We start from the raw sequence: 25604 nt of genomic DNA on the forward strand, positions 1-25604 counted from the left end.
AGGAGGGACTCAGGGAACGCGTGGGTCTGCGGGATCTGCGGGGTACGCGCTGCGGCAAAGGGAGAGAGGTGGAGGGTAAAGGAGAGGCTTAGGAAGGAGTGGAACGGACAAGAGGAGACGAGAGAGAGGGACCAAGAAGGGAAGGAATCTCCTGAGTCGTCACATCTTTCTCATAATTGCATCTAGATATTGAGGCTCCTGAGAACAGCTGCAGAACTTTCTATCTACAGAAAGACTCCATCTGAACTGGCAGGCTCGTGAAAAAGGAATATACTTCACACCGACACTCACTTTGTGTTTTATTTAATACAGTAACAAAATTGAACTTGATTTGGACACTTTTTTAATCTTGTTCCTCCCCATAGAGAATTTTTTTTTGTATTCATAAGTACACTATTTGGGTTTAATATGGACATCTATAGTATAGGAATTGATTTCTCCTATATAGGAGAACTGATATTGCACTTTATTATTAGCACTATTTATATGTTTGTGGATAAGTTTATTGATTGGTTCACATAGCACTGGGAACCTTTTTCTCTCTGCCTGTAAGTTATCATTTTTTGTTGTTGTAATCTATAAAATATATGAAAAGATGCTTGTTTAAAAAAGTAACTGCTATTACAGTAATACAAGTTTTATGTACATATGTACTGATATTTCCATGGAGTTACAATAGTTTCCCAAAAGGTTCTGCAGTTCTTAAAAGTTGGGGAATCATTTGCTCAACCGCCTGTGCTGAAGCAGGGTTATCCTTAAAACATGGCCTGTTAGGGGTTCTTTCGGGCTGGAGTTGGAAATTCTTGCCACTTGGTAGCAACACACTACCTCTGAAATGTGCACAGTTACAATACAGCCCTCACTGAGGAGCATTTTAAATTGGGCTGGAAATAAGTTCAAGAACAAGAACTTGGAGTTAATTTCAAACTGTCTCACAATGCGGATTCTGAACATGGCTGCAAGGAATTTAGGATAAGGAAAGCCATTTTCAGGTAAGCGGAAAATAAAAATAGCAAGTAATGGCAAACCACTTAGGCGCAATAAAAGCGTTTTTTTAACATTTAAAAAAAAAAACAGGATTGAAGCAGGGGGTCTCCAGAGCTGAACCCAGATACTAGCTGGGGTATATAGTTTAAAGGTCCCGCATCTTGTGGGTCAATAGGAAGCAGAACCTGATGACATCATGGTTTCCTATTGGTCCGCAGTGCACGGGAGTTTTGAAACGCCGCCATAATCTGAGCCCTGGTAGCCGAGCAGAGTGGCTACCGGCACCCCCCTTCCCCCTCCTCTTCTCCCCCCCACCCCCCCAGAAGGTCTCCGGAGCTGAAATTAATGGGGTTATTCCCCGTAGACCCCTACTTCAATCCTGTGTAAAAAAAATGCAAAAGTTCCCCAAAAAATAAAAAGCGCATGGATTGCCGCTTTTTAAAATCTGTCCCAATATTACAATGATATGGGTTGTACCAGCTCAGAATGCCTGCATCCTATGTGTGATGTTTGGAGATTACTTTATTATATTCATAGTAGAGCTTTTGGGGTGCACCTACCTTATATTTGACTGTGTACAAGACAAGACCCATACATCACTGTGCTACATTATTGGTGGGGGCCCTTTGTGTCGCCTATTGTATTGTATGTCTATTTGTATAGCGCCAAATGTGTACTCAGCGCTCACAAAGAATACAGTACATGGAATTATAATTATACAATAAGTGCAGCAAAATCAGACAATAGGAAAGGAAATCCCTGCCCCGAAGAGCTGACAATCGAAGAGGTTTAATGGGAAACTTACAGAGACAGCAGGTGAGGGAGTAAGTGCTGTAGATGGCAGTGCTTGGTCACAATGGGTGGTAGGAGTGACTGAGTGTGGGACATTAGCCATGAGGGCAGGCTATTGGGATGCTTGATTTGTGGGGTAAAATTTAAGGAAGGTCAGTGTTAAATGAAAAGGTTAACACCATTTACAGGGGAAGAGGTGGCAGGGAGGCATGAGTGAGATCAGGTGTGTATGTCTGGCTTCAGGCTTAGGGAATATCCCCAGCAGCAGGAAGGAGTAGATAGAGGATTTGTGTGGGTGTTTTTATTGAGGGGTAAAGAAGTTGTTGGGAGAGAGGTGTATAAATAATGGTGCAGTGGGGAGTGGAGATGTTGTAGAGAACAGAAATGCTCACAAAGGAGTAAGGAAACAGTAAACAGAAAAAGAAATAGGGAGGGCATAGTGACATGCAGGAGGAGAGAGTTCCAAGGTACTGGAGGATAAAAGTGTACAAATAAATCACAGATGTTAAAACTTAGTGTCCCACAGTGGCAAAGTTGTAATGCAGAGTCTAGATCTTCCTCCAATTTCAACTCCAAAATTAACTCTTGTAGACACTTTTGATGTACACTTATGTGACGCTTTTGATGTTACACAGCCTTATGGCTAACAGCCATGCTAAAGTGACTTAAGTACCCTATTCACATGCACTTGACTAACACTTAAGGGAGGGGTTTGTGTAATCAACTCAGACTTACAAAATAGTTAATTAGATTATCATTTCTCTCTCAATTGATAGGAATCAGCTCACAAACATACCCCAAAAGCCAATTAAATCTTAATTTCTCTGGTTGGTAGAATGCAGCTCAATGATACATACCCCAAAAGCCAATTCAATCTTAATTTCTCTGGTTGGTAGAATGCAGTTCAATGACACATACTGTACCTGTTTGAAGAGATAAATTAGAATGTTAATCCAGATATTCAGAATGCATCCATGATTAAAGATAGAAAGATAGAAATAAAACATCCGGAGATATGAACTCCAAAATTAACTCTTGTAGACACTTTTGATGTACACTTATGATGTGACGCTTTTGATGTTACACAGCCTTAATTTGTATATTTAGTGGATGAGGTATAATATCATTTGGTTGTCGCTAAGAACCATTACGCTTCTTTATCTACAAATCTATAGTGTAGATTGTGCTCGACAATAGGGGCCTTGTCACTTACTGTAGTTGTGAAGAATATCATTACAAATCCGTGTTCAGTCCATTTAGAATCTATTCACAGAAAAATAATTTAATTAAATGTACTTTTCTGAAATATATTTCACTCCATCAATAGCTAATTTTCAGCAGCAGAAGCAGCAGCAAAAGGGTGTCATGTATAGAAAAAAAAACAATGTATTTTTGCCGTTTAAGGTAGTGTATTCTCATTGTATTCCATTGAAATAATAGATGAAGTTCCTTCGCTAAAACAATGACTTCAAATGTACTGTAAAGTACATTTATTCTGGTGTATGACTATAGCCGTATTATGTTCTTGCACTGTTACAGTACATCAAGACACTGAGGAAACTAGCCACTCTCTAATCCCCTCCTTTCTGTTAAGAAGGCAGGGTTTCCTTAACTCTTTGGCTACATTGTGTGTTCAGGGAGGGATCCCAGTCTTGTGCTCTCCTACAAAACAGGAATGCCTGGTAATATTTCCTGCACTGCTGCTGCCAGTTACAGAGAAAACAGTAGGGGAATGTCTACAGTGTTACAAAAGCTATTGGACAGACATGCACGCATTGATCATTGGCAGTTGCACTGGAAGAAAGAGACGTGCAATAAATTGACATGTTCTGGTAATTTATTGATTTAACTTTTCTGTTGATCAGAACACTTATATTCAGACCATTTAGAAGCAAAACGATGGGCAAACTCAAACTTTCATTAAGACGGTGAAATACTTATTTGCATTGGAAGGATATCAACCAAATTTAGGCGCTCTGCCAAGTTTTTATGGTTTACTCTTCACCTGGATTTGCTGAGATCTACTGTACACAGCCATTATGCCAACCAATGAGACACTGCAAGCAAGCCCTGAGACTTCCACACAGTGGAATCCCTTCCAAGGTCCCTTGAAGTCCATAGAACCATGGAACTTTCAATTATTGGCGGCACTAATGTTCGTCGTAACGTCACTGTCTATTTTTGAGAACTTCATTGTCATTCTTGTTACAATCAAGTTCAAACAGCTGAGGCAGCCATTAAACTACATCATTGTAAACCTGTCAGTGGCAGACTTTTTTGTGTCAATTGTTGGTGGCAGTATAAGTACTGCCACTAATAGCAAAGGCTATTTTTACTTGGGACCCTCAGCTTGTGTCCTTGAAGGATTTGCAGTAACTTTCTTGGGTAAGCTTGATCTCCTTCGCATTGTGATATTTGTGGTAGTAATTGTTTTTTTTAACACGTGTTTATTGAACTACTCTATACTGTACATTTCCCATGACAGCGTATTATCATCGGTTTGTTGTAGTATATTAAAGTATATTGACTTGTTCTTGTCTATCTGTAGGTGATTGTAACAACATGGAAACATTGGCATGCCATTGAAATAAATCAATGTAGCAATTATGTTTATTATAAAGTAAATCATTATTTCCAGAGGAGATCAGCGTAAAGAAATGCACATTCATGTATTTTGGAAGATATTGTTGATCTTCAGTAATAATCAATTGTTTCCTTCCATTTTCGGTTTTAGTAAAACCATATTTCTAACATGTGGAAGTTAACTATATCAATTGTTGAGTTTACAGCCTAAACTCATTACACACAATGTAATCCTTTCAATTTCCCATTTAGTTTTGATCATGTTGGTGACTTATCTAAATGAAGAAACAGAAGCATGTAATAAAGAGATGTAAACAATTAATGAATACATCAATAATAATCCTCCAAACTAACTAATTGCATTTACATACTGTAACTACAGTATGATCAAAAGTGGTCCATAATACATTTTTATTTGCATTACTTAATGGGTGAATTTAACAGCAGAACATAAAATCAGTGGAAAGATAATGGAGAACTAAACTACAGTGTGTATGTATGTATATATATATATATATGTGTGTGTGTGTGTATACTAATCAATTATGCATTAACAAGCTAACTTGTACCTTTATGTTTCTTTGTTTAATATAGCAGCCTTGATTGTTACCTGAAAGATTCTATATACATTTTTAAATAGATTAAAACTAATAGAGTTGCAAATTATACTTCCATAGTAAATGTGCATCTTCTATAAACAATGTCTTAGAGTTACTGGGTTTATTGTGGCCGCAATCTACAGTACTAGAACAGTATGGCCTCGGTAGTTATGAGCGTTTTGTAAACGGTTGGCTGCAGAATGCATTAATATAGTTTCCCTTTCATAACTTTGTAACTTCCAAGGAATTGTGGCCCTGTGGTCTCTGGCAATCTTGGCTTTCGAGAGATATGTGGTGATCTGTCGACCTCTAGGCAACCTTCGCATTCGGGGGAAACATTCGGCCATGGGCATTGTGTTTGTATGGATCTTCTCATTTATCTGGACAATCCCGCCTACTATGGGTTGGAGCAGCTATACCACAAGTAAAATTGGCACTACTTGTGAACCCAATTGGTAAGCGATGTTTGTTACATGGGGATACTTTCAACTCCTCGTTGGCCAACGTGTAATTCCTATTTAGAGTTTGCATTTGTTTTATTTTAGAAAGTTGTAACTTATTTGTGACCAAACATTAAAGACAAGAGGCCCTTAATTCTCTAATAAGTGTGATAAGCGCAGATGATGTTTTATCGCAGGGAAAGCCCCATTGATAGCCAGTCATCTGCACTTATCACACCTTAGAAAACAAGTCCCAAAGAGTCTGTGGTAAAATAGTCACCCAAAATGTGCTACAAAAACAGCAGTTCCCTCAAATCATGCCTGTTACCTGTTCATTGTATTTATTCATTCATTTTTAAGAGCACTTATTACATAAACTAAGATCATTCAATTTAAAGGATTTACTTTCTTATGTCTTCTATTATTGTAATTAATTTGATTATGAATTATTTGTCGTCTTATAGGTGGTTAGGTAAAGTAGAAATTAGATGGGGACCATTATAAACACAACATATTTACATGCTAAAAGGATCACTCAATACAAATAAATCATTCTATAATAGAAATGTAGGTGCAGAAAAAGTGTTAAAAGGTTTGTCTCTCTTTTGTCCGCGCTTCATATTTTGTTTGTGTGAGGTGTACTTTAAATTCTAGGTACTTTGACAAAATTCTTCATTTTTTTATGTATCAGTCTAATCAATTGAATGATTAATAGCAATATTGTGGTGTGAAATGCTGCTTAATGCATTAAGATAGCTAAGCCAGCATTTAAAACTCTGATAAACATACAGTACTATCAATTCCTTAGTGCTTTTTAAATATTCTCTTAAAAGCATTTACAAATCCCATTGATAATGGTCCATGGAGTGTAACTAGTATATTAACTAAATAGCAATAGGCATTATTAGTCAGTAATAGCCATTCAAGGACAAATAGTGGATTATAAACAAAATATATATTTCACCAATCAGCCTGATCCCATGTTTAAAAAAAAATGTTTTTAAATGTGGCAATTTTTGTCTTCCAACTATATTCAGATTATAATTTTTAGAAAATGTAAAAAAAAAAATAAGTTTCCTTGGATGCTAATTAGGTTATTAACGAAGCAGCAGCAGCTGTTATTCTGTGACTACTGCAACTTTGTAAATTAGGCTTTATTCATTCATTCATTTATTCATTTACAAAATCTGTCACCAGAAATGATACTTTCTAATAAAAAGGAACCAGATATTGTAGCATCTTATCATATGTGCAACATCTAGAACGGTACTGTTTAACTTTATATTCTGATCTCTCCCTGTTTTATTGTTATCATAATTATTATTTATTGCCTAATTTAAACACCTGAGTAAAACAAACATGATGGTGGTGGAAGCAGCTACTTTGCCTTCACATATGTACATAGAACACATTTCTAATGAGACCATACAGGAGGCATCTATTAGCAAAATTGCCTGAGCTTTATCTGTTCTCATGATGTGTTTTTGGAAATGAACTTTTCTCTTTTTCAAGAAAAGCCTCTTATGGGGTTAAAAATATTTATTTGATTATAGTAAGAAATGTATGTTAATTCTGATCATATCGGGTGCTAATAGTCCTTCCCTTTTATCTATCTGCCTAATAATAGCAGCAAAAGAAAAAGAAAAGCACAGGATTAAAAATGTATGCTTTCCCCCCCCCTACTATTGGGACATTTTTATAAATGACCCCCTATTATGAAGAAAAAGTGACTAATTACACAATAAGGCGCTATAACCTAAAAATGCTGGAATCATTAAATTACCAACGCAATTAAAGCTAACTAACTCTAATATTAATGATATTCCACCCAATTATTAGTGACTGAATAACCACTGAATGGTTACACCTTGTGAACCAAGTGAAACAACGCCCTGTCTCTACACATACAGAATATGTGCATGAATTACAGTAACTGGGCTACCTATACAAACAAAGATAGTGATCTTAGAATATTTATAAACACATTGCCTTTAAACCGAAATTGTGTGTAAATCTAACCAAGTGATGTTAAAAACCGTGCCACAAAAACAGTGTTACAACCATACAATAAATAATAAATATGTTGCAAAAATCCCACAGATCGCATACAATACATAGGCTTGGCAGCCAAAAGACTAAACAGCATGTCTATCCAGAAAAGACTTGTAAACTTAATGAGAAAAAAGAGAACACAAAGTCTTTGGCGCATGTGAGGAGAATATCTACCACTTCTGAGCTGGTGTGTATAATAGTCCAGTCACAGTAGAAATCTTGGTGATGGTTAAACTCCTCTGCGATGTTACAACACTGCAAGTAGAGAGAGAAAGAAGACCATTGCACAGTACCTTCTTATACTCAGGATGTTGGAATAACCCCCCTAAAATGCCTACTTACAGCAATAATAAAAATACAGTGCTTCAAATGGTATCTTTGTGTCTTATCGAATGTTGCCCCCACACCAGGTGCTTCAATGGATCTTCCAACTCGACCAATGCCCATGGAATAGACAGATACACATTGCGCAATACCTAAAGATAACAATGATTTATTTAAAAAACAGACGCAAGACATATATCCCTCACATTGTGCCATGTCTTGGCCCATGACATTAGAATGCCGTCCGGGATCTTAAACAGACTGCCATGGTATGTTGAAACAAACTTTCCCTCTGTGGCCGCAACCAGAGTGAGTTACCTCCCCGATGACGTCGGGTGACGTTGGTCTGGGGGCAACATTTGTTAAGACACAAAGATACCATTTGAAGCACTGTATTTTTATTATTGCTGTAAGTAGGCATTTTAGGGGGGTTATTCCAACACCCTGAGTATAAGAAGTTACTGTGCAATGGTCTTCTTTCTACTTGCAGTGTTGTAACATCGCAGAGGAGTTTCACAATCAGATTTCTACTGTGACTGGACTATTATACACACCAGCTCAGAAGTGGTAGATATTCTCCTCACCTGCGCCAAAGACTTTGTGTTCTCTTTTTTCTCAAACCCCCTATTATGTTTTGGTTATTTTAGATACACAAGTATTAAAGAGATTTCAAAATCTAGTAATTAAATTGTATTTATCTCTAAAACCATATCTTTGTAGTGACACACTTTGCAAGGTTTAAAAGTGGTGTGACACAATCTTGCATTCTAAACAAGACTGAATACGGAGAAAAGTAGACAGCAAATAAAAATATCACTAGTGAGCACATTCATAAGTCTCACACAAGTCTGAAACCCGGCTTTTCACCCTTATCTCTTAGCATACAATGCTTCCATTGCAGCCACGGATTCTGGGAAATGACATGCAAATGAGCACAGTGTCACATGGCTGCAATTGAGGCATTGTGTGCTAAGAGATAATATGGAAAGGCAGGGTTGCAGACTTGTCTGAGACTTGTGAATATGCTCACTAATGGAGGATTTTGTCACATTTTTTTACCCACCATAACTTATATAATGTGTGAGAAAAGTAGAATATGTTTCTGCATTATGGAGGCACAGATATATAAAAACTAAGATCAGGCTATATCAGTGTTACCAAAGAGCGAACATTAGTGCTGGAAATTATAAGTACATACAGAACTGTAGAAGTGAAGGACTGTGGGAGATTCAGTAAGCTCTGATACAGTACCAGTTACTACACCACAGTTTCACCTTAACTGCCATTCAAGTCGATGGGAGTTAAAGCGGGATTGCACTGTAGGTAAAAAAAATAAAATTATAGCCTATATTTACCCAATAATGTTAGCTCACAACAATGTGTTTGCTGCATGCCGAATTAATACTGTACACCATAAATGCATTAAGTTTTGTATAACCAATTAAGTTTCAAACATGTACACTGACACGTGATATAATCACAAGTATCATACTACAGTAGCAACATTTATGTGATTTAGTATTGATCCTTTGGGATATATAATGTCCTTCCTACTATTTATGCAAGAGGGCTCTTGAATACATTGTTTTTGTTAGTCTATTAGTTTATAAGGAATGCATATTGCTCGTCTGCCTGCGCTCATACTGGTGAAGGTAAGTGTACCGGATAACATGACGTGCGACAATACTATGAGAGAAATATCTGAACACTATGTCACTGAAATACTCATGTCAATAATTGGTTAGGAGAAATGCCCCTCGTGTCAGTTTCCTGTTGGCAGAGGCCATGCCCTGCACAAAGGGTGTCCCCTGGTACGGTAGTTGTTTCTTCATTGCACATTACTGCTGGTAGCTGTGGCAACTTTCCGTATGCTGCTCAAGTTCCACGTGGCAGCTCAACATCCAGAGAGGTTAATGCTTCCTCAAACCTGGTGGGAATTCCACATACAGTACATGGATTGAGCCACCTGTGTTGAAGCGGGGATATCCTTAAAACCTAACCTGTTAGTGCCACTTGAGGAAGGGAGTTGCCCACCCCTACATTAGAATGTAAACGGAAAAGGTGTGCACACTCAACATTCATAAAGATCTAGTAGATCACTTGAATAATGATCAATAAGATACAGTTATCATTTTATCTTCACTGAGACCACACACCCCCCCACACCCCCCTCACCCACGGAGAAGTGACACTCTTATTGTTTCATGTCTTCTATTTACGATACAGGTATTCAAGAAAGATTGAAGACCATTCCTACATCATTACATTCTTTACAACATGTTTCATATTACCTTTACTGCTCATTTTTGTATCTTATGGAAAACTGATGAGGAAACTAAGAAAGGTAAGTTCAAAATAGAAAACCTTTTTTTTTCTCCTCCCAAGATGATGTGCGAAGTCGCAGCATTTCTGTAGCAGTCTAGATTTGCCATAGATTGTGACGCCTTTAAACCTTTAAGTGCCGGAAAACCCAGACATGCATAGAAATCCTTTGGTCCCACCAGCACAGAAACCGTTAATGGATCAACAAGAGTTCTTCGTCGATGTAACCGTATAAACCAAGCTTTTAAAAACCCCAAAGAAGACCTGTGGGACTTTGAAAGTGTTGTGCCCTCTATTACAACAACGACTAACGTTCTTGTTCATGGTCCATAAAGGTATTGCAATTTACAACAAATATAATCTACTGCACACTTTTCAAGATGAAAAATACCAGATCATATTACAGTACCTTGATATAGTTTGTCAGAAGGTTTGATACAAAGGGCTCTCTATATTTTTTTCTCTATGATTGTGTGAACAAATGTGTTCTAATATATACCTCATTCAGAGTATCAGTGCATACAGCAACATCTCATGCTGCTCCTGTTTTGAACAATATACTGTATAATAAATAGACTAATCACATCCATCTAAACTATTAAGGTGTAAATCCACGTCAATAGATCTAAGCTTCCTATATGTATACAAGCTGTTTCTCCATGTGATTTGTAAAAATGAATTGGATCAATATTAGGGCACATTAGAGTTACAACAAAAGACAGGGGAGCCCAATGCTACATCCAATTGACAAAACATATATGGTAATGAGTATAAAGTTAAATACTTCAATAATAATATTTTCTTGGTTATTTAGTTAAACCCTTTGGCTAAAGCGTCATAAGCCTGCATACCAACGTCAAGGTATGACCAAATTTGCAGGCACATTAGAGTTTCCCGATAAAAAACATTTCTGCAACAGCTACAGTATAAAGGTAAAAGTAATTGGAGCAATAATTAGAATTACAATCATTTCTAAAGCAGCACAAAATACTGAGCAAACCACCTTTCTAAATTCTGAATTTGTTCTGCAGAGTTTATACTGTGATAAGCAAGTAAAAAAATAAAAATCGGAGAAACGATTAATGTATAATGGGGTCATATGCACTGTCACGGAGGCCAGGACTAATGCCAGGGATCAACTCGCCAGGGATCAACTCACCAGACAGCAACACAGAGTTTACTAAATTAATTTATTGGAAATAGGAGTATCCACAACTATACAGATAAACAGATAACACACACCCAACCGGGCAAAAATTGGGGATACCCTGCAGAACTAGTTGCAGGGACCTCCTTGCGGAGATTTCTCCTGTCCTTCTTCCTTCACGGTGCCTACAGGGACTGGTTTTCAGGCCTGGGACCAGCACTGGAGCTCTTAATCTACACTGGAACTCATAACCAGAGCTGGAGCTAAAGGCTCAAGCTAACAGCTACTGCAACTCCTTCCACTCACTTCAGTCCAACTAGGAGTCTTCCTCCCCATCTTTTCATACACTAACCCAGGGGGGCGCAAACTTTTTTCCCTGCGCCCCCCTGCCTGCTGTCCCCTCATTCCCGCGCCCCCCCAACCCCAACTTACCCGCGCTCCGGCGTAATGACGTCACGTTGCCATAGCAACGTGACGTCACATGACCTCGCAGCGTCATTTTGACGCCGCGTTGCCATGGCGACGCAGGGAGGAAGCCGCCGGAGCCACGGTAAGTAAGGTTTACAGAGGCCCTGCAGCTCCCCCGGCACTTAATTTAAGTGCCTTCGGGAAGCGCGCGGGGCCTCTGTAAACCCCGCGCCCCCCGTCGGCAGTGTCGCGCCCCCCCTGGGGGTCACGCCCCACAGTTTGCGCACCGCTGCACTAACCCACAACATTGCAACATTCAGGGCCAGGTGCTGTCAACGTGCCCAGCCTCTGATTGGTGGGTTGAAATGAAACATAACATTAGTTACATAAATATGCTACAGGGAAAGGTCACAGACAGTTTTTGCAACATTTCTCCTGCATACAAAATTAACCCCTGGTCCCTGAGGTGCTGGAACCAGGCTAAGACATAGTACATAGATATACATATACATACACATAACTGTATTATTGACAGGTAGGGGTAATGTAGGGCTTGACCTTTATTAAACACAGTTACTTTTACCCCCTATCATCACATGCACTATGAAGCTTTTTTTACTTAATTGCGTACTAGAGCCATGGTGCTCAACTCCAGCCCCTCAACTCCAGCTGAAGGCTCCCTCCCCCACCCCCCACCCCCCTCCAACAGGTCATGTTTTCAGGGTATCCCTTTTTCAGCACAGGTGGCTCAAAGCAACAGATTGAGCCACCTATGCTAAAGCAGAGATATCCTTAAATATGTAAAACTAATATCTGCCAGGATCTCAGGTCCCTGTTTATAATAGAAAAAAACTATGCACTTAACACACCAAAATCTGTTGTAGCAAAATGTGTCCGAAAATGTAAATGCTCTCTCAAGAGCGTGCAACAGTTTATTCAGAGCCCCAAAGCATCACTTATTAAATAATTTAATATACAGTATATAAAAATACAGTGCTTAGATTACAGTAAAAGGATTACAAGAACATACAAGTACAGTAAGTATGTGTGCTAGGTAGCACTCCACAACCAAATCCGTATGGAAAGTAAATGAATTGGTGCATGGGAACAAGGAGTAACCTCTAACCCTTAAGCAAGTCAGTAATATATACAGGGGTCCCCAGCACACAATAAAGCAATAAAGACAAAATCTGTCAACAAGAGGATCAATGTATTGAATGTAATAGTAGCTGTGCTGACTGCAGACTACCCCAAGAGAGCCACAGACGTCACACCACAGCAGAGGATTCGTATTGCTAACATTCTTTTTGATTTGGCATTTGTCCCTGTGTCCTAATCACTGTCTCTTGTTCAGTCTTACGCTTATTCAATTTACTGTGCAAAACATTTTTTTGCCATGCTTTAAGTGATTAGTTGGGTGCTATTGAGCACAGGATCTTGCAGTATTATCAGTCTGTACATATATGCCTAGTCACTTGTGAAGTTCTACTGTTGCTCTCACAGATTTGTGCACTATTGTTAATCTGTTTAGACAGTCTATATGTCTAGCTAATTTTTAGCACTATTGATGTTCATGTACCTATAGGATAGACTTATTGCTAATAGACAGACCAACTATTTTGGTTTATCAGTTCTTTATTCATCCTTATTCATTTGGTGAGAGGTAGCAGGTCGAAGGTGTGTAAATTAGGGAAGTACCATAGTCTGTTTTCAGTCTATGGGAATGGGCATGATTAAGGGGCATTTGGCTCCGAAACGTCGCCCCCTACATTTTAATCACCTTAAACATTACGTATATTGTACGTTGTTCACCTTCCTTTGTTTTTTTGTTTTTGTGTTTCATCCCCTTTGTTCGACTTCCTCCCCTCGTCTCCCTCTGTACTGTTTTTCTCTACAAGATGTACTCTCCAGACCCTATGCCAGTGCTGATTTTGTAGCTGCTATTACATTCAATACATTGATCCTCTTGTTGACAGATTTTGTCTTTATTCCTTTATTGTGTGCTGGGGACCCCTGTATATACAATTACAGTAAATGCAGGATAGTTTCGTAAAATAACAGAATAAAACAGAAAACCCTATACATTACATTACCATATGTCAGGGTTTTCTGCCAGAGGACACTGGCGCAGAAATGAGACTTCACGTGTTTGGTCCAAAACACACCTCGGATCTTCATAATACCTTGCTAAGTCTTATGTACAATTTTTCCCCATTGAAACAACATAAGCCCACCCCTGTCGTAAATCAGCTGCAAAATTGACGGTTTTACGACAGAGAAAAAAAAACTTCTACCAAACAACTTTTAGGGTTTGCCTCAGTATATAAACATCCATTACTTTCCATCTCTAATACTTAGACACACGTGAGTCACATCAATAGATTCAGGCGGTCATGACGGACGTAACAAGACTAAGTATGACCATCTTGTCCCTAAATTTGAGTGACAAATGCATATCTGTCCCCCATTACCAGCTAGACCTCATGTGTCAGGCCTCATTGTATTTGTCTCCCTGCCACGATTGCAGATATATCGAAATGTTATATTTCAGCATCGCTGTCAAGTCCATGATTCCATATCGTTTGGATGGTATGGGATAGTCAAGCCCCCCTGGCACTCCATAGAACCCTCCCACGAATGCTTTGAAAGTACCTTTAAACGGTGTTCTGTTTGCGGTAGTGACCGGAGAACCATAATTTACTCCCATCTCTGGCAAAACATATGTTCTTATCTCTAGATTCTATCAGTCCTAAAACTAGGCCTGGCCAAGGGTTTAACAGGCCATAAAACATTCCTTTGTATTTTTTTAAATCAAACGGTAGCCACATTAACCCCTGAAGCACCAGATTGATTAAAATACCTATTATCGTGATATTATCATGCATTACAGTAGGGGATTTCATAAAAGCTTTGGATAGATAGACATGAGACTATCCTAAATATTTAAGAAACCAAGGATTCAAGAGAGGCTCAGAGGGTTTACAACCGATACTGTAAGGATATGTGCAGACTAGGTAGGCCAAGTGGTTCTTATCAGCTGTCAAATTTCTATGTAATACTGTGAAAGTTTAATGGTAAATGTGAAAAAATAAAATGAAAAAGTCATAGAAACATATGGACAGATGTCATGTAAGAATAATATAGATTTTTGCCCATTTTCCATAATGAATGTACAGTAATCTCATGCATGACTCATTAATGGCGTTCATTAGGTTATGATCTATTCATCTCTCCATTTCCCAGTCCCATGTCCTATTTAACCCAGTCAGTGCTGGAGAGGTTAATGCCTCCCTAAGATGTAGAAGGCGTTTTGCTCTGAAATGTGTTTGTTTTCAATAAAGGTGTATTTATCTCAAGTGTGGGCAACTCCACTCCTCAAGGGCCACCAACAGGTCAGGTTTTCAGAATATCCCTGCTTCCGCACAGGTGGCTCAATCAGTGGTCCAGTCAGAATGATTGAGCCCCCTGTACTGAAGCAGGGATATCCTGAAAAGCTGACCTGTCGGTGGCCCTTGAAGAATGGAGTTGGCCACCCCTACCCTACATGCTTCCTGCCACTTTGATACCACAGCACAATTGAAGAGGACACTTGTGGTGTCTCAAAAGCTACTGTACAGCAATGTCTGTGAAAAAAAGATCATGTTGGCCCATTAAAGGTTTCAAAACCTGCACTGAACCTGAGAGAGAAACAAAGGAGGACATTTAGCAACATTTTTTTGGCTGAATATCTCGTGATAAATACAAAAGAATATGGATTCAAGAGAAGGAATCCTATCGACAGAACACTATTAAATAAACCACACAGAATATATCCTTGTACTGTGCACATTTGCTTGAATGGGCTATAAGGTGTCTTCCGGTGCTCGATGGTGTCATGGAATAGCGACACTTAGTAAACATGGTCCCGAATATTTTATCAACTGGAGCATAGGAGAAGGGAAATCCCATTCTTTATCTATGCAAGATAATTTTTGTGCAGCATGACATCCCATGCAAAATTATTTCTCTTGAGTATCCGTGACCGTGCTTCACAATAGGACAACAGGTCACTCCCAGTTGGAGGTAGGACACAATCATTTCATTGGAAATAGTGTCTAAAAAAAGACTTCCTCTCCTATTCTTTCAGTTGTTTTGTGTCCTACCAGCAGAGGATACCCTAGATGTGCACAATAATGTATTTAAACAGGATGTGTTATTTTACACCTTGGGCTGCTTGATGGCCGCCCACAGTATCCAATGATATGAGCCTCATAAATGGGCTTCCCTGTACCTACCCTGGTACCGAGACTCCCCTCTTAAGCTGATATACCACTGTTGGAGTATTTCTTTGGGGGGGAAGGGAAGTATGCAGGGCAGTAAAGTTTATCTTGCTTTTCTGGGAAGGAGAACTGGATGGAGAGGTCGCGGCATTATATTTTTATTTCTGCTAGTCTTCATACGTCCAATGACCCTCCTGTCTGCTCCCTTCCAAGGTCAATTTACTGAGGGAATAAGTAGACAAGGGTGCTTGACTTCTTGACTAAAGTAGCCCCAGCAGCCGCTGCCATCTACATGTAGGAGACCAGTTTGGGGGGACCTCATCTGCCTACCATGACCGAAAGTGATGTGGTGGGATCCCGGAAGTGCTTGAGCATCCTTGTGAGCAAGTAGTTGGGGGCGAGGACACTCCTCCAAGTAGGAGGTGGCAGTTAACAGGAGCTAACCTTCCTTCATTTCAGCTGGATATTTGAGGAGCCTTACCCGGAAAGTTATATAGGTAGCCCTATATAACTTTCTGCAAAGGTCATTCCCATAAGCATTAAGCAGAGTTGATCCGGACAGTGTGTCTCTCTGTATCTGTCAGGCCCGTCACTGCGGGTTATATGTGGCGAGGTAGATTCCAGTGGCTGGAGCTTGGCAGTCCTGGTAGTACACGGTCAGGAGTAACAGGATGATGCAGGATCAGGCAGGCATGGGTCAAGGCAACCAGCAGGTGGGGAGAATGGTCAGGCAGGCACAGGTAAAAGGAACAAGAAAGTCAGATGGAATGATTGTGGAAAGCTGGACGTAAAGACACTAGGCACAATTGATCTAGCAATAGGAAGCAGGAACTGGCTGGCTTAAATAGCAAGCCAGGGGTGTATCAATGAGGGTTGACCAGGAACAGCTGAGTGAAGCAGTATCAGTAGTAGCAGAAACACAAAGGCACAACTGAGTTCATGGAACTGTCCGAGTCCTAATTTGGTTTGCTGTCAGAGCTACTATCCTGAAAAGCACAGATCGCAAGTTCAAGTTGACCTTTTTCTGAGGAAATTCCTGTACAGGTGCGCCGACGAGTATTCTAAAACTTGCCTTGGAAAATCTGGGGCTATCACCAACAAGATCCAGGTACATGCTGCAACATTTCAGTGACATTTCTGCAGACAGACTAATGGCCCATCGGATTAACACAGCGGGGGTCCCTGGCAGTCCCATTCAAACTGAAGTGTTTCCAAAGGATATATGCTTTTGAAGAGATATCGCCACCTAAGATCGATGCAGAAATCGCCAGATTGGCAAGAAAAATGACAATCCTGTTAAAAGATGCATTATCCTTCAAAGACCCTATGGACAAAAAGATAGTCTACTGAAGATGTTCACTGCAGTAGGCATGGTGTACAGACTGGTAATTTCAACTACATGCTCAGCTCGCACTATAAAACCCATGTTTTCCAATATCCAGGAAGCCATCCAATCAGGAGCATCTCGACAGAAAATATTGAAAGATTATTCCATCATGTCAGTATCTGGATTTCTTGGGTAATGCTTCTCTTGATAACATCCATCCTCTGGCAAGAGTTTGTGCGTTAGCAGGAGGTCTCAGGTTGAATCCCGCCAGGCGGTGAGTGAGGAGATTTGAGTGTTCAGGTTTAAAACACACATGGGATCCGGTAGGGAAAGCACCCGCTCCCGGCTATAGTGTTGAAAATCGTCCCGTATGAGGAGAGGTTAAGAAGCCGGCTCCACTGGATGCGACACACACTCTCCTAGTCTCTGCAGTAAATGCGCACGGCAGAGGAATGCACCCACTCCTGGTATCAAGGGCAAATGCCCCATGCAAACACCCTAGGCCTCAGTCGACTAGGCAAATGTACATAGAGCTGTCTCCATCCATGCAGCAAACGCAGCGCAGGTGCTTAGTAGTGACGTCACCGTTTCAGAAAATTTTAAGACAAGTTAAATTCAATTTCAAATAGGAATGAAGAGCTCTTGAATGAAGTAAGCTCAATAGGTTCAATACAATAGCACACTGTCTAGACTGTGATAGATAAGGCATTTTCAAAAACAATCTCATGCACTTCTCAGTCAAAAGACACAGATAGAATGACGATAGTCTTAAAATACACAACGGCAAGTACATTTATAAAAAAAAACTGCATTAATAAACATTGGAAGGTTCTGCAGAGTGATGAAACAATAAATTATGTGTGTAAATATCCTCCCAGATTTGCGTATCAATGAGGGGAGACCCTAAAAGACATGCTTCTTCACACAGATAGAAAGGAGTATTATACGTGTACCACTCCACACATCTTGAGTATTCAGAAACCTGGATGTTTTAAGTGTCACAACTGTTCTATGTGTAACAGTCTGAATACGGGAGCTGAATTGTTCCACTCAAGAAGTGGGAAAAGGTATGAAATGAAAAACAGGATTACCTGCGTAACAACATATGTGGTTTACATGATAAAATGCCCTTGTGGCTTATGTGACATAGGCAAAACAACGTGGATGCTCAAAACATGTTTTATAGAACATGAGAGCAAGATTAACCACTGTTACGCCGGTGCTGCCTGCAGACCAGACCCGTCCCTTATACTGAGGTGGGGACGTATATGTGCATGCACCCACAACAGAAGGAGCATGTCCGGAGTGTGGTGTTTTTGGCGTTGCCAGGTGGAAATAGCTGTAGCAATATGCCGGTACTGGTGAAAGAAGAGACGTAGTCGTTGCCGTTAGCCAAGGTCTGGGAGAGGAGAGATCCGGAAGGTCGGGGTCCAAGCTGAGGTCGAGGGGCGTGAGAAGCAGCGAGGTCAAGTGGGAGCCGGGGTCCAGAGCCCGAGAGTGGAGTCCGCCAAGCCGGGTCGCAACCTGAATAAACGAAGACAAGAGAGAGAGCCAGAATAGACATCCGCTAGTAGAGACTATGTCGAGCGATGTGGGAATGGCAAGGCAGGCATTATATAGTGCGGCTGGTGAATAGAAAGAGGAGGCAGACCTGGAGGAGTGCATGGAGCTGTCCTGGATAGGCTGCCTTGAGGAGAATGTAGGTGAGCAGCTTTGGGGCATGATTGCAGCCTGTGTGTGAGTTGGGGGCGTGGCTTCACTGCAGGAGCAGTGAATAAATTAACTTGATCCAGCGCGCGCGCTCCGTAACGAGGGGGAGTGTGCGCCTATGAGTGGTAGCAGCCGCCAGAGCCCCAGCCGCCCGCGGAACAGCCGACGAGGGGGGAGTCCCCCAACCACGGGGACCGGACGGGACCGGCGAGGGGGACATCCCGCAGCAGCGGGCGCAACGAGAGGTGAGGGAAGGTCACTCTGCAACCGTCATGACCCCCGAATCCTCACAGTAACCCCCTTCAGGGTCGGCCTCAGGACGATCCTCCCACGGTTTGGATGGGAACCTCTTACGGAAGCGTTTGAGAAGTCCTGGTGCGTGAATGTCTTTGAGAGGTACCCAAGACCTTTCTTCAGGTCCAAAACCCTCCCAATGGACCAAGAATTGGACCTTACCCCTCGAGATGATGGGAATCTAGTATAGCTTGGACTTCGTACTCTTCGCTGCCCTGTATGATCACTGGATCTGGTTTAAGAGTGTGGTCTGGAAAGAGGGGACTGGAGATGAACGGCTTGAGAAGTGATGTGTGAAAAACATTAGGAATTCTCATGCTTTGAGGTAATTGAAGACGGAAGGCCACCGGGTTTACCTGCTCCATGATGGGAAATGGGCCCAGATACCTAGGTTCCAATTTAAGGGAAGGGGTTTTGAGGTGGATATTCTTGGTAGACAACCAAACCTTATCCCCTGGCTTGTAATTGGGTGCAGGTCGGCGACGACGGTCAGCCTGGACCTTCGAAGTCAGGAAGGCCTTTTGAAGTGCCGATTGAATTCTAGCCCAAGAGTCCTGTAGAAGGGAGATGTGTTCATCCACGGCTGGTACTCCAGAGGATACATTGGAAATAGGCAGGCAAGCTGGGTGGAATCCATAATTAATAAAGAAAGGCGTCTAACGAGTGGATTCATTCCTGGAGGAATTAAAGGCATACTCAGCCCAGGGAAGTACTTCCGCCCAGTCATCCTGGGAGTCAGAGACGAAGCACCTTAAATACTTCTCGAGAGATTGATTAACCCTCTCGGTCTGCCCATTAGATTGAGGGTGATATCCCAAGGAAAAAGAAGAAGAAATGCCCATTCTTCTGGTGAAGGTCGTACAGAATCTGGAAACAAATTGAGAGCCTCGATCCGATACGATGGATGTGGGAATGCCATGGATCCGGAAAAGCTCTTTGGAGAAAATATTGGCTAGGGCGGATGAGGAGGGCAATCCTTTGAGAGGAACGAAATGCGCCATCTTGGAAAAACGATCCACCACTACTAGAATGGTGTTCATGCCATTCGACCTAGGCAATTCGACAATAAAGTCCATGGATATGTGGGACCAGGGGTGCTCCGGGATGGGTAAAGGCAAAAGAAGACCATGGGGTCTCTGACGAGGAATCTTATTGCGTGCACATACCAGACAGGCCCGAGTAAATTCAAGGATGGTCTTGGCCATATTGGGCCACCAGAAGGTGTGACGGATGAGGTCCAATGTTTTTATGAATCCCGGATGTCCTGCCGAACGGGAAGCGTGCCCCCAATCCAGAATCTCAGGAATAAACTTGGCCTCTACGTACAAGGTGTCCTTCGGTATCTTGAGATCACTAGGAAGGTGATTTTGAGACTTGATGATTTTTTCAAGATTCTTGAATGCAGCGACCGCGAGGATCTTTTGCTTGGGAAGGATGGATTCGGTAGTTTTCTCCGGTCTCTCTTCAGAAGAATATTGTCTAGAGAGGGCATCCACCTTGACGTTCTTGGTGCCGGGAATGTAGGACAAAATAAAATTAAACCTGGACAAAACGACCAGCGAGCTTGGCGGGGGCCTAAGCGGCGGGCACTCTCGATGTATAAAAGATTTTTATGGTCCGTGAGAATCGTGCACGGCTCTTTTGACCCCTCCAGAAGATGCCTCCATTCCTGAAGGGCCAACTTGACAGCCAAAAGTTCCCTATTGCCCACGTCATAGTTCTGCTAAAACCCAGTAACAGCTCAAATTACTAGAGCTTAAAATACCCTAAACAGTAATAAAACTTACCTTAGAAGCAGTCGGGATTCCAGTAGCGAATCGGCTGCACCAGCGAGGTGGGTCACGGCAAAACAACCACGGCCAAATATTCCATTTCGGTCACGTGCTACTCCTTACACATGTTCCCCAAACATCAATTAGATCTTCTCGCTTTAGCTGAAACAAGTTTTGGACGTTATGTCCTGTACGCAATCATACAATAATCTCCCTCCCTATTCTGTTTTGGAACTGCTTTGGGACCTCCCCATGGGGGGTTCACTGTCATGGAGACACAAGAGAAAACAAATTGTTTTACTTACGATTGAAAGAAAATGTAGTGTCTCTCCAAGGAATCTTGGGTTCCTGCCCAGAGTAGTAGTAGTCTTTCTTTTTTCCCTTTCTCCCTCCTAAAATAATTATACAGTTTGGCTAAACATTCAAGTGAAGGAATAGGAGAAAGGAAGTCTCATTTATACACACCTGCTTTTAATCAGATGATTGTGTCCAACCTTCAACTGGGAATGACCTACCCATAATGGTCCTTCATGACCATGACGAGACTACAAGAAAATCGTATATCTTAAGTAAAAATATATATATATATGTTCTTCGCGCTGCTTTTTTTAATTAATGGTTTCTTTCCCTTTACTTAGGTGTCGGATACTCATGGAAGATCGGGATCGACAAGAAAACCTGAAAAGGAAGTCACTCGAATGGTTGTTATCATGATTGTTGCGTTTCTCATCTGCTGGTCTCCCTATGCCACTTTTTCAATACTTGCCACTACATGTCCTTCAGTGGAACTGGATCCACGCCTGGCAGCAATTCCTGCTTTCTTTGCAAAAACTGCTTCAATGTATAATCCTGTTATCTATGTCTTTATGAACAAACAGGTACAGTATGACATTTTAGCTATAAGACTGTATCGATTTGAAATGCAGCAGAATTACAGTTTGAACATTCCAATAATACAATCAAGGTAGGGTACAAATAGAAATAGGTATAGGATTGAATGTGTTTGGTATATATTAATATTGATCACCTCGATTTCTTTATAAATATGGTTCAAAATATTTTTTAATGCAGTAGCTTCAATAAAGATTTACATTGCTCTGCGATTCTTATACTCTCCCAAACATAATTCTGCTTAAACTGCATACAGTTGGGATTCTGTGCATGATTGTAAATAAGAGCATTGTTGTAAAATCTCACTCTTATATAAGGCTTTGATGCACAAACTACTAATGGATCAGACTAAGGGGCTTACTCTATAAGCTCAGGCAACTCCCATTAAAGTCCATTAATGTTTTTGGTCCTTGGCAAATTGGTGCAAACAGCCACTTTACAGATTAAATCCAAACATAGTCAAAAATAACAGAGATAGGTGAATTATCCATCCTAATTTATATTTAGGAACTCGTCAAATAAAAATGTAGAGATTTTTTTTTTTACTATTCCAAAGCTGTTTATCTACTGTACCTCCTCAAACACAGGCAATGCCGCTGACAGATGTCCCGGGGCCCAGGACTAGTTATGTCCACCCCCACCCACCCAGAAGTATTGCGAACCGCCCCTCCCCCCGCTGCCCCCCCCCATTTCACACCTCATGAGCCCCCTCTGTTTACCACCCTCTTCACATGTATTACTCTCCCCTCCGTCTCACTCACTATTAAAAAGACCACAACTCCCTCAATACATATATATATTATGGCTGGAAACTGTAGCTTTCAACCCCTCTCCCCTCCCCAAACACTGGTTGTTTTACTTCTAATTTCACTTTATTTCCTATTGTTATATTTTGGAGTGAAACTGTGGGGGACTGTGTGATTTGTAGAGGTTTAAAGGTTGTTTTTTTGGGGTTTAAAAACCATTTTTGTTTTTTCACCCAGGGACTGCAGTGGGTTTTCAACCCAGCAAAAGCTGCATTTTGGCTGGCTGGTACTGTAGCTTTCAACTCCTCTCCCCTCACACACCCCTGGTTGTTTTACTTCTATTTTCAATTTATTTCTTAAGTCTGATTCCTCTTTTCTTACCTGCAATTAAGAGCTCTGTGTCTTTTCTTTAAAGACATATAAATTGTGTGGCTTATTGCAACAGAGAGAGAGTAATAAGGGGAAAATGAGAAAAACTACAGCAGGGTTTAAAAGCTGTCTTTTTTCCCCCTCCCTTTGCAGTGAGGTTAATTGGTTCTGTGCAAGGAGCTGGGGCACACTCGTAGGAGTTGCCCCAAAGGGAACAGGAATCCCACCTCAGCTCCTGCACCCGCCCCTCCCTCTGCCAAGACACCCAGTACCGCTGTGCCTACCACAGCAGGGCCCTCGAGAGCCCAGGTCCCCCCTGGGACCGTAGGAGATGTCGCTGCCCCATCTTGGGCGGTGACGTCTGCACCTCTCCCAAAAGAACAGAGGGAGAAGGTAAAGCCCTCGAGGGCCCAGGTCCCCCCTGGGACCGCAGAAGATGTCGCTGCCCCATCTCGGGCGGTGACATCTGCACCTCTCCCTAAAGATCAGAGAGAGAATGTAAAAGCCACCCCACAACAGTCACCCTCTGTTGTTGCTGTCCCCCCCAAAGAACAGCTTACCCCCATTGTAAGCACCGTACAGGGTGTGGGGGAGCAGGAGGAAGCTCCTGCTGGGGAGGCAGCGGCACCCTCTCCTGGGGAATCAATCCCGCGGATGTCTTCAAAAGGGAACGCAACATCGTTTCCGCACGAGGTGGCTCCATCCGGCCCACTGGTTGAGATTAATCAGTGTGAGCCAGATCCCATAAATGAACAGCCCCCCCCCCCTCGAAGATCTGGAGGGAATGCAAGAGGAGGTACCCGACATCTCTGGTGTGGAAGGCCAAAGTGCTCAACAGCATGAGGCCTTACCCCTAGAGATAGACATTGGGGAGCCTCCCAACGCCCCTCTGGGTTGGAGAGCATCCCCCGGAGACTTGTGTTTCGGTGAATTTACCCCACCGGACACAAAAAAGATACCTGTCTTCGGAGACCCGGGGGTCGACCGGGATCCCCTTCTGGTTGTACCACCTTTGGGTGACGCACATAGGGATAAAAGGCCCTGGTTTGCGTCACCAGAGGAAGGAGATGGGTTAGGGCTGACCCCCGTGGGTGGGGGTTTGGAGGGTGTTTTGGTGAGCACTTCCGATTACATCTGGGAGTTGTCTGACCTGAACCCTCTTAGTGCGGAGTTTTGGGCAGGCACTTCATTGGGAGTGAATGCTGGGATAGACCCTCCCTTTGAGGTCCTTGCTAGTGAGTGCCCTCCCACGGTTGGTGAGTGCCCTCCCGCGGATGGTGAGGGCCCTCCCGCGGATGGGGAGGGCCCTCCCGCGGATGGTGAAGGCCCTCCCGCGGGTGGTGAGAGCCCTCCCGCGGATGGTGGGGGCCCTCCCGTGGATGATGAGGGCCTTCCTGCGGTTGGTGGGTGCCCTCCCGCAGGTGATGCGAACACCCGTGGCATGCCATTCATCTGCTTGAGGAAACTAGTAGCGCATTGTGTGCTTCTGTGGCCCCCGAGGACTCTCGGGAGACCACTGCCTCTGCCATGTCGCCACCAGCTGCCCCTGAACATCCTGACTCGGGGATGGAGGTGGAGAGCACAGTGGACCCCCTTGTGGAAACACCGAGGAGGGGATCCAATCTAGGGCTGAGAGAGGCCCCCGTAGAGAAGGACGGGGGTCTTGAATTTTCCAGCCAAGAGGAGCCTGGGGAGTTGGGGCTCAGAGGGGAGTCCTCTGGCACCATGGAGTCGGTGGACTCCTCGATCCCCGTTATCCCTGCCCGGGAGCTAGATAGTTTCCTGGATGATACCCTCTGTAGACACGGACATACAAAGGTGCAGTTGGCCCTTGAGAGGTGGAAGGATGCTTCGGTCATTCTCCACTCTCTCAGAGTATATATCAAGGCTAACCACAAGGCCAAACTTTCCGGGACTATCGAACATGTTCGGGTCCTAAAGTTTAACAAAGTGTTGCGAGAGCACGTAAAGGCTTCTCGGGGTATAGTACCCTGAGCGCCTATGGGAAGCAAGACTCTTGATTACCAATGGCTTTGAGCATCGGTACGCTAAACGTAAATGGATGTAAGGACGGGTTTCGCAGGTTCCAGGTACTCTCCTTTTTACAAAAGGGAAAGTATTCTGTGAGATTCCTGCAGGAAACCCATACCACTCCAGAGGCTGAAGCCAGCTGGCATCTGGAGTGGCGAGGCAAGGTCTTTTTCAGCCACCTCACTTCGACATCTTGTGGGGTGGTGACCCTGTTCTTCGAATCCTTTCAACCTGAGCTGCTGTTTGCCAAAACTGTTGTTCCAGGTCGCCTGTTGCATCTCAGGTTCCGGCACGAGGACTAATTTAATTTCTTGAACGTGTATGCTCCTGCCACCGGACCCCTGAGAAGGCAGTTCTTCATCAGATTGTCCGAATACCTGGAGACAGTCGACGCAGATGAACACGTGGTGCTCGGGGGTGATTTTAACTGCACCCTCGAGGCTCTGAGGGACCGGAATGGTCCTGAGCCACACCCGAGTTCTGCGTCGGCCTTGCGGGAGGTCATCACCCGCTACTCCTTGGTAGACGTCTGGCGAGAACAACATCCCGGG

At 42.6% G+C, this 25604-nt stretch overlaps 1 protein-coding gene across 1 annotated transcript in view; it reads left to right on the forward strand.

Annotated features, from left to right (window-relative positions):
- The first annotated feature begins 3446 nt into the window (after positions 1-3446).
- Positions 3447-25604, forward strand: part of LOC142501939 (vertebrate ancient opsin-like) — a 28152-nt gene continuing 5994 nt past the window's right edge. The window contains exons 1-4 of the mRNA XM_075612552.1: positions 3447-4164; positions 5206-5416; positions 10004-10121; positions 21655-21894. Of these exons, the coding sequence (XP_075468667.1) occupies positions 3819-4164; positions 5206-5416; positions 10004-10121; positions 21655-21894 (915 nt within the window). The 5' untranslated portion in view covers positions 3447-3818. The remainder of the gene's footprint in view (positions 4165-5205; positions 5417-10003; positions 10122-21654; positions 21895-25604) is intronic.

This window comes from Ascaphus truei, chromosome 8, assembly GCF_040206685.1.
Source record: "Ascaphus truei isolate aAscTru1 chromosome 8, aAscTru1.hap1, whole genome shotgun sequence".
NCBI classification, from domain to species: Eukaryota; Metazoa; Chordata; class Amphibia; order Anura; family Ascaphidae; genus Ascaphus; species Ascaphus truei.